This window comes from Sardina pilchardus, chromosome 18 (assembly GCF_963854185.1).
Source record: "Sardina pilchardus chromosome 18, fSarPil1.1, whole genome shotgun sequence".
NCBI classification, from domain to species: domain Eukaryota; kingdom Metazoa; phylum Chordata; class Actinopteri; order Clupeiformes; family Clupeidae; genus Sardina; species Sardina pilchardus.
The window spans coordinates 2,928,459-2,938,458 of record NC_085011.1 but is presented as its reverse complement, the minus strand read 5'-3'; the positions used below and the strand labels follow the sequence as shown (position 1 = coordinate 2,938,458).

Here is a 10,000-nt window from a genome sequence, read left to right as displayed (position 1 = left end):
TGTGTGTGTGTGTGTAAGCCAATCCTCCAGAGGAAGTCCATTAAGCCATGTCCATGGAAAGCTGGCAGGGGACGATGAGAGCCACGTGGCCAGATCACTGTGTGCCCCCTGCTGAGCTTCAAAGCCAAGGTTAACTAACACACACACTCTCACACACACACACACACGTGGTGTCTCTGTGTGTGTGTGTGTCTGTGAGTGTGTCTCTGTGTGTGTGTTTGTGTGTGTGAGTGTGAGTGTATGTGTGTGTGTGTGTGTGTGTGTGTGTGTGTGTGTGTGTGTGTGTGTATGTGTGTGTGTGTGTGTGTGTGTGTGTGTGTGTGTGTGTGTGTGTGTGTGTGTGTGTGTGTGTGTGTGTTGTGTGTGTGAGTGTGAGTGTATGTGTGTGCACAGTATGTGTGTGTGTGTGTGTGTGTGTGTGTGTGTGTGTGTGTGTGTACATGACATGATAAAGCTGTGGATTCCCAGTAGTGAGGAGATATCCTGCTCAGCTCTAGATTACACACACACACTCACACAGGGCAGCTCGTTCCATTTTAAGGCCCCTCTGCTCCTCTGGTGTGTGTGTGTGTGTGTGTGTGTGTGTGTGTGGTGTGGGTGTGGTGTGTGTGTTCTTTTGGGCTTCTCTTAACCACCTTCTTCAACACACACACATCAGGAACCATAACTATAATGATGACGACACAAACAAGAACCATAACTATAATGACGACGACAGAAACAGGAACCAGAACTATAAAGATAGCAAAGGTCAAAGGTCAGACTTACTTTAGGGCCTTCAGGTCCCAGTGGGCCGACGTTGCCACGGTCACCCTGCAGAGGAGACAAAGGAGAGACGTGTGTGAGACACTGGACACACAGGCAGACACACACACACACACACACACACACACACACACACACACACACACACACACACACACACAGACAGATGGAAGGGAAGACAGTCTGAAAGTAGCCATCAAGTAGCCAGCCATGACCACCACAGAGATTTACAATATTGAGGAGAGAGCCGAGGAGAACGAGTCCAGATGGACAGGTGTGTGTGTGTGTGTGAGACAGTGCACTGACGAGAGGAGCAGGGATGAGCAGCAGGTGAGGAGCTCTTAAATGACGAGCGTCCATCCCATAATTCTCATCCTGCGGGTCATCCCAGCGGTCAGCTTCCTGTGCGGGACCACTGGCCATCCCAGCGTCCGCTACCCAGCATGCCGTGGGAGCAGCATGTTTCTCCATCAGCTCCGGCATGATTAAGGGACGCGCACACACACACACACACACACACACACACACACACACACACACACACACACACACACACACACACATGATTAAGGGACGCGCCGGCACCAAGGGCATCCCCAGAGCTGGACCGTCCAGCAGAGGCAGCCATCTCATTCATCACTCATCTGTCCCTCTCCCTCCTACACTCTCTCTCTCTCTCCCTCTTTCTGCTTCTTTCAGTTTCTCTTTCTCCTCTTTCTTCCATCTTTCTGTCACTCCCTCTCCTCTTTTCCATCTTTCTGTCTCTCTCTTCTCTATTCCATCTTTCTATCCCTCTCTCTCTTCTCTCCTCCATCTCTCCCTCTCTCCTGACTTGGGACAATGACAGACATCCTGCTGCTGTTCATCTCTGGATGGGACTGTGAATCCTCAGGATCCACTTTAAACAGGTGGAGGCAGATGAAAGGCTACCTGATGGTTAGAAGCCACACACACACACACACACACACACACACACACACACACACACACACACACACACACACACATGTACACACATACACACACACACACGCATGCACGCACGCGCGCATACACACACACACACACACACACACACACTCACCTTTAGCCCTGGTACTCCTGGCTCCCCCTGGAACATTAGAGACACAGGTTTATTTGTCCATTTTGTAAAATGTCTCCCACTAGTTGTGCAGCTCTGGGCCGATGGAGAAGGATCGTTCAATAAAAAGGGGATTTGATCTGCTGCGGGGGTGTTCTTTCCTGTCCGATGTGCAGATAGCCTTATCTGAGCATGGTGTGTGTGTGTGTGTGTGTGTGTGTGTGTGTGTGTGTGTGTGTGTGAGCATGGCCCGCTGGCTGGGAGGTATGCCTTTATAGTGCACAGTCCAGAGAGCATGGAGTCAAGCGATCCCATCTGGACCATCACACTGCGTGGGCTTCTACACTCTGTGTGTGTGTGTGTGTGTGTTCATCTTTTTCTGTGTCTACATCTTTGTATGCATATCAATGTATATTTGCATGTGTACATGTGTGTATGTCTGCATTGATGTGCATGTTTGTGTATAAGGTATGTGTTTGTGTACAGTATACAGTATGTTTTTGTGTGTGTGCCGCTGTGGGTGTGTGTGGGCGTGTGTGTGTGTGTGTGTGTGTGTGTGTGTGTGTGTGTGTGTGTGTGTGTACACCACGCGCCTCTGTACAGTGTGTGCCTCTGTTGGCCACAATTAACATTCCCCAGTCTAAATGCCCCATGCTAATTAATGTAGCAGGCAAAACAAGGCGCAGGCCAACAGCAACAGGGTGCACAATAACAGCGCTCACTCAGGCCGCTGTTTCTGAGCAGGCACAGGAGGGGGCACACCCTCTCCCACAGAGGGGGCCTGAGCATGTGAGCGGCTCAATAACAGCGCTCACTCAGGCCGCTGTTTCTGAGCAGGCACAGGAGGGGGCACACCCTCTCCCACAGAGGGGGCCTGAGCATGTGAGCGGCTCACTGCTCCAGCTCTTCCTCCACGCCGCCATGCAGCCCCAACAATCTGATTGGATTTGAGCAGGGGGCTCATTTGAGCCCAGCACGGGCTATGTTTGGTCTGTTTATCTGTGTGTGTGTGTATGTGTGTGTGTGTGTGTGTGTGTGTGTGTGTGTGTGTGTGTGTGTGTGTGAGTGTGTGTGTGCTTGTGAGTGTGTGTGCGTGTGTGCGTGTGTGTGTGTGTGTGTGTGCGCGTGTGAGTGTGTCTGTGTGTGCGTATGTGTGTGTGTGTGTGTGCATGTGTATGTGCGTGTGCGTGTGCGTGTGCGTGTGCGTGTGTGTGTGTGTGTGTGTGTGTGTGTGTGTGTGTGTACTGACACAGTCATCCATGAGTAGAACAAGGCCGTCCTCCTGGTTGTGATCTCCTACAGCAGGCGAAGCTTCATTTGCAGAGTATGAAAATAGCTCCAGAAGACTCGTCTAATTAAACCCTACGCCCCACTATCACATCTGCCGTAAAAATACTTTTAGAAGACTCGTCTAATTAAAAACGTACGCAGCACATCACATCTGGCGTAGCCAGTTCCATTGATTACAGTGGACGCTAACACTAAGGTAGCCAGTTCCATTGATTACAGTGGACGCTAACACTAAGGTAGCCAGTTCCATTGATTACAGTGGACGCTAACACTAAGGTAGCCAGTTCCATTGATTACAGTGGACGCTAACGCTAGCATAGCCAGTTCCATTGATTACAGTGGACGCTAACGCTATCACATCTGGAGTAGCCAGTTCCATTGATTACAGTGGACGCTAACGCTATCACATCTGGCGTAGCCAGTTCCATTGATTACAGTGGATGCTAACGCTATCACATCCGGCGTAGCCAGTTCCATTGATTACAGTGGACGCTGACGCTAGCGTAGCCAGTTCCATTGATTACAGTGGACGCTAACGCTATCACATCTGGAGTAGCCAGTTCCATTGATTACAGTGGACGCTGACGCTAGCGTAGCCAGTTCCATTGATTACAGTGGACGCTAACGCTTTCATCTGGAGTAGCCAGTTCCATTGATTACAGTGGACGCTAACGCTATCACGTCTGGAGTAGCCAGTTCCATTGATTACAGTGGATGCTAACGCTATCATCTGGAGTAGCCAGTTCCATTGATTACAGTGGATGCTAACGCTATCATCTGGAGTAGCCAGTTCCATTGATTACAGTGGACGCTAACACTAAGGTAGCCAGTTCCATTGATTACAGTGGATGCTAACTGGTGCAGCAGACACTTGATGAGCACAACGCTTCGGTTGTGTGCCCGGTGCGTGGAAGGCTTCGGTTGCGTGCCCGGTGCAGTGTACCCGTTAAAGAGGAAGAGACAGCGCCAAACTGACCTTCAGTCCTGGCAGCATCTGAGAGAGGAAACAAAAGAGACGCCAAGAAACCTCAGTCACATTTAATGAATCAATCAATAACCTTCACACGACCTTAACAACCTACACATCCAAAAAACTGATTTCATTAAGGGTTCCCCCCATTTTCCCTGAGTTCTTTTGACAGTCTAAAAGGCGTAGAGAACACATCCATTTTCCCTGAGTTCTTTTGACAGTCTAAAAGGCGTAGAGAACACATCCATTTTCCCTGAGTTCTTTTGACAGTCTAAAAGGCGTAGAGAACACATCCATTTTCTCTGAGTTCTTTTGACAGTCTAACAGGCGTAGTAGAGAATGCGAGAACACTCACCTTCGAGTCCTTCCCTGGTTTGCCAGGCTCACCCGGTTTGCCCTGCGGTCAGACATCACGGAGAAAGATTAGGAACATGACCACAGAGCAGTGAAGCCATAACACAGCAGAAGAGTCTCTCTCACACACACGCACACACACCCCAAACCTCAGACTCGGACTGGTCTGAATTATGCTGTCTTCAAAACAAGCAGTAAGAGTTTGCACTCATAAATAAACATAAACACTCAAAAGAATATTGATCGATAATAAACTGATGAGAATGAATCTCTGAATATGTCAAGCTTGGCTTGAGATGGAGTTCGTGTACAAAGCGCAATTTTAAACAGACACCCAGAGCTTTTGAAGTTGAGTTGATCTAAACACTGGCCAACAAGAACACATGAAGTCAGACACTCGAGTGTTTATTTTCTTGTTTTTTTAATCTTCTTGTGTGTGTGTGTGTGTGTGTGTGTGTGTGTGTGTGTGTGTGTGTGTGTGCGCTTGTGTGTGTGCGTGTGTGTGTGTGTGTCCTGCATGCGTGTGTGTGTCTGTGTGTGTGTGTGTGTGTGTGTGTGTGTGTGTGTGTGCGTGTGTGTGTCTGTGTGTGTGTGTCTGTGTGTGTGTGTGTTACCGGAGGGCCGCTGGGTCCGTTGAGTCCTGGGACACCAGGAGGGCCGGGAGGGCCTGGAGGGCCTGGTTCTCCCTGCTGAAAGAGTTAGCACCTGTGTTAACGCTAGCACACACACACACACACACACACACACACACACACACACACACACACACACACGCTCGTCACGGCACGGCACGGCACGGCACAGCAGAGCATGAGACAATGGGACACACGTGACGTGCACCGCACATGCTCAGAAGCCAGGGTTACAAGGTTGCCAGGCAACGGTCGGTCAGCCAGCGTTAGAGCAGGGGGTTATGGGTAAGGGCGTGCCAGGGCGTGTTCTGTCCAGGTTGCCGAGTAACACTGCTGGACGACTCATCCGGTTCTCACTGGAGGACTGAAGAGAGGATATGGTGTGTGTGTGTGTGTGTGTGTGTGTGTGTGTGTGCGTGACTGAAGAGAGGCTAGCACTTCACTTCTGTAGATAGCCAGAGCTGGACCCGAGTGTGTTTTGGTTTCACAGAGGTTCGTCTTTCTGAGGCTCCACAAACAGCCAAGGAGACTAAACAAACTCAACGAGACCTCAAGACAGAGGCGGAGAGACAGAGGTGTGTGTATGTGTGTGTTTGTGTGGAGAGAGGTGTGTGTGTGAGTGTGTGTGTGTGTGTGTGTGTGTGTGTGTGTGTGTGTGTGTGTGTGTGTGTGTGTGTCTGTGTGTGTGTGTGTGTGTGTGTGTGTGTGTGTGTCTATGTGTGTGTGTGTCTGTGTGTGTGTGTGTGTGTGTGTGTCTGTGTGTGTGTGTGTGTGTGTGTGTGTGTGTGTGTGTGTACAGGCAGCCAGGCAGACCGAGGGCGAGAGGAAACTCAACCAAACACTCCCAGAGATCTCCCACTCTCCGGCCGTGCCAGAGGGATGAGCAGTGGGGCTTTGGAGCGTCTCTCTCACGGTAACGGGGCGCCTCTCTCACGGTAACGGGCCGCCTCTCTCACGGTAACGGGGCGCCTCTCTCACGGTAACGGGCCGCCTCTCTCACGGTAACGGGGCGCCTCTCTCACGGTAACGGGCGCCTCTCTCACGGTAACGGGCGCCTGCTTAATGCATCGAGAGCAGTAAGGGTACACCTCCAGGTAAGAGTTGTGTAAACATTATCCACCCCAATCATTCTTCACAGACTTCCCTCTCAGGTGAGGCCAATCACCTACACACACACACACACGCGCACACACACACACACACACACACACACACACACACACACACACACACACACACACACACACACACACACCTCAGGTGAGGCCAATCACCTACACACACACACACATACACACACACACACACACACACACACACACACACACCTCAGGTGAGGCCAATCAGCTACACACACACACACACACACACACACACACACACACCTCAGGTGAGGCCAATCACCTACACACACACACACACACACACACACACACACACACACACACACACACACACACACACACCTCAGGTGAGGCCAATCACCTACACACACACACACACACACACACACACACACACACACACACACACACACACACACACACACAGACACACACCTCAGGTGAGGCCAATCAGCTACACACACTATTCCCTGGACTAGGAGCCCAAACAGAGAGACAGGCCAAGTTAGTGTCTCATCACACATCAGCTTTTGTCTCCGTTCTGCAGCGGAGCTCAGGAGGGCCGGAACGATCCGGAACACATCAGTCAACACGCCATCCATATTTTATCCACCTCAGCCTCCGGACACGGCAGGACTGGACATGATTAACGAGGCCGGATACTCATCCATTAAACCAACACATTCCTTACGCAGATCCAACAAGCAAGGGAGTGAGAGAGAGAGAGAGAGAGAGAGAGAGAGAGAGAGAAAGAGAGAGAGAGAGATAGAGAGAGATGAGAGAGAGAGAGATGGAGAGAGTGAAGGGGAGAGAGAGATGAGAGAGAGGGAGGGAGAGAGAGAGAGAAGGAGAAAAGGAGAGAGAGAGGGAGAGCGAGTGAGAGGGAGAGGGAGAGGGAGAGGGAAAGAAACGTATGAAAGAAGAACTATATGTTTTGCGGATTCTCCTCCTCCTGTACACACACACTTCTCCTGCTCATCAATCTACTACAGTCTACCAACATGGCATCCCACCTGGGCACTGAAACCACACACACACACACACACACACACACACAGAGGTGGGCACAAATACATCAAAAACTATTTTGTTACAAAATACAAATACTGGCTTAGAAAATGTAACAAAATAAAATACAAAATACTGATGTGAAAAATGTATTTAATTAAAATACAAGTAATTAGTAATTAGAAAATACAAAAATACCCCCACAATAATCATGGTATACCATCTTTTAAAATAAACTACAAGAAATCCTATTTTTTTTATTGGCTGACAGAGGCCTAAATTCTTTACTTTGGGCTGAAGTAGCCTGGTCATACCATACCATTCATAATGTACAGAGAGTCTGGCCACTTTCCATTGCCAAGCATGAATTTCCTTGAATGCAGACACTTTATTGTTTAAAACAATTGGATCTGCCCAGAGCCACTCAGATCTGCCATAACCAATCGCTATACATTTGGTTGCGAGCAGACATGCTCAAACTAGCGACCTCAACATCATCGTTCTCAGCTACTCCCTCTGTTCGCTGATTGGACATTTTTGTTTTGAGAAAACCTGTAAATATACCGCAGGCCCAGACTACGTAGTGAAGTGAAATGAAAACTGAACGGAAGTACGTAGGAAGGCGGAGCCAGGCTACCCATGAAGTAGATCTAGTAAAAAAATTTAATCAGCATCCCATATCAATATAAACGATGATTGAACTGACAACAAGCAGGCTTTGCAACAGTGGAATCAACTGTGATAAAGCAAACTACCCCCATGATTTTCCGTGTTCAATGAAAGTAGTACGACAGATTGAACAGGTTAGCCTTTTTAAATTGAACAGCATTTCCCTTTTTGTTCTATAAATGCATACCTTTGCTTTCATACATGACTGACAACACCGGGGACAAATAAAGTAACATCCTGTAAGGTGTCTCAATAAACAGAATTAATTAACTGGGTGGTGAAAACTCGAGACTGTTTCGCATCGGGGAGGTTTTTGCCTCAGTCTCCTCCATTATTTCTGCAGATCAGGACGCCTTGGTTGATCCCTTACATAAATCCTCATGTCAAAGGTTATGGTCATGGGGTTCATGTCATGTTCTTCATCAGTTTAAAGCTTTTTAAAGTATTACACAGTTATGTACCAGCCAGCTATCATTCCACTCAATGCCATCTCATCTACATCCAAGCTGGGCTTGAGCCCAAGAGACATCACCGGTCACCCTCCCTATTCTTACTGAGTAACTCCTAGGCAACAAGAAACCACAAAGAAAAAAAAACAACGTACAAAACCAGGTTCATCAAGATTCTGACCTTTGGCTCCCAGACTATGATAAGCATAGTATATTGTCATGATTATAGGTAAGAGGCTATATATAACTGAGTGATGAATTTTTGGCTAATTTGAGGGGGAAAATGACAGATTTTTCTTAAGTATTTAAGTATTTGAAATACTCTAAATACAATCCCTCAAAATATTTTGTTACAAATTACATTTGATTTTTTCAAATCCTGCAAAATACAAATTACAAAATACACTAAAGTAATTAAATACGTATTTAAAATACATATAATTGAAATACTGCCCATGTCTGCACACACACACACACACACACACACACGCACACGCACACGCACACACACACACGCACAGGAAACAAATCAGCAGCAAGCAGATACCTACAGGAAGCAACATCTGCCAGGACCTCTTTTCTCCATCTCTCTCTCTTTCTTTCTTTCTTTCTCTCTTTCTTTCTTGCAAGTAAGATGAGCAGGCTATCAGAGAGGCCTAGCCTTCAGCCAAACGACTCTGCTGTCTCTCTCATCAGCGTTTCTCAGCCAACAATGTGTGCACTCCCACTGCTAGCAGGCTAACGCTAGCTGTCCCAGATCACCACAACAATGTGTGCACTCCCACTGCTAGCAGGCTAACGCTAGCTGTCCCAGATCACCACACCAATGTGTGCACTCCCACTGCTAGCAGGCTGACGCTAGCTGCCCCAGATCACCACAACAATGTGTGCACTGCCACTGCTAGCAGGCTAACGCTGGCTGCCCCAGATAACAGTGATGAGGAAAATTAAACCCAAATGTTCAAACAAGTGTGCTTTTTTTCTGGATCAAGACAAACCTGAATGTGGTTTTAATGATTTTAGTGTGCACCGCAGATAGTCTGTATGTTGAATGCATGGTGGTGTGTGTGTTTAATGTGCGGTATACAGTATGTGTGTATTATGCAGTCTGAGTGTGTAATGCGTGGTATGTGTGTGTGTGTGTGTGTGTGTGTAATGCAGATAGTGTGAGGATAAGTGGGATGAGAGGATGAGTAAATCCACTTTCTGATGACCTCATTTCCTGTTATTGTGGAAGGGGAGCAGAGTGAGTGTCATCCTAACACTCTGTCAAGTGCGCTCCAACTTTCCATTTCAGCTGCCGCTGGCCGTGTATACAAAACTTCCCAAACACAGAGCAGCGGGGCGGGGGGGGGGGGGGGGGGGCTAGGGCCCCCGCCATCACAAATGGCTCTCAGCTGTTCCCCAACCAGCTGATGTGAGGGCCACGAATAGCAACAGACTCGGCGCTGGGGGGGGGGGACCGGTGTGTGTGTGTGTGTGTGTGTGTGTGTGTGAGAGGGGGGGACCAGTGGGGGGTTCATCCACTCAAACGCCGGCTGCTGTCTCATTCCCTCTGCTCGTCTACTTGTTTCTCACATGTTACTGCTCATCTATTTCTCACATGTTACTGCTCATCTATTTCTCACATGTTACTGCTCATCTATTTCTCACATATT

General features: G+C 48.4%; 1 protein-coding gene across 1 annotated transcript in view; it reads right to left on the bottom strand.

Moving 5' to 3' along the window:
- The window catches only part of col13a1 (collagen, type XIII, alpha 1), a gene marked incomplete in the record, with an annotated part of 134,259 nt that overhangs the window by 25,157 nt on the left and 99,102 nt on the right, over positions 1–10,000 (bottom strand). The window contains 5 exon segments of the mRNA XM_062520299.1: positions 769–813; positions 1,850–1,876; positions 4,113–4,130; positions 4,462–4,503; positions 5,075–5,149. Coding sequence (XP_062376283.1) covers positions 769–813; positions 1,850–1,876; positions 4,113–4,130; positions 4,462–4,503; positions 5,075–5,149 — 207 coding nt within the window.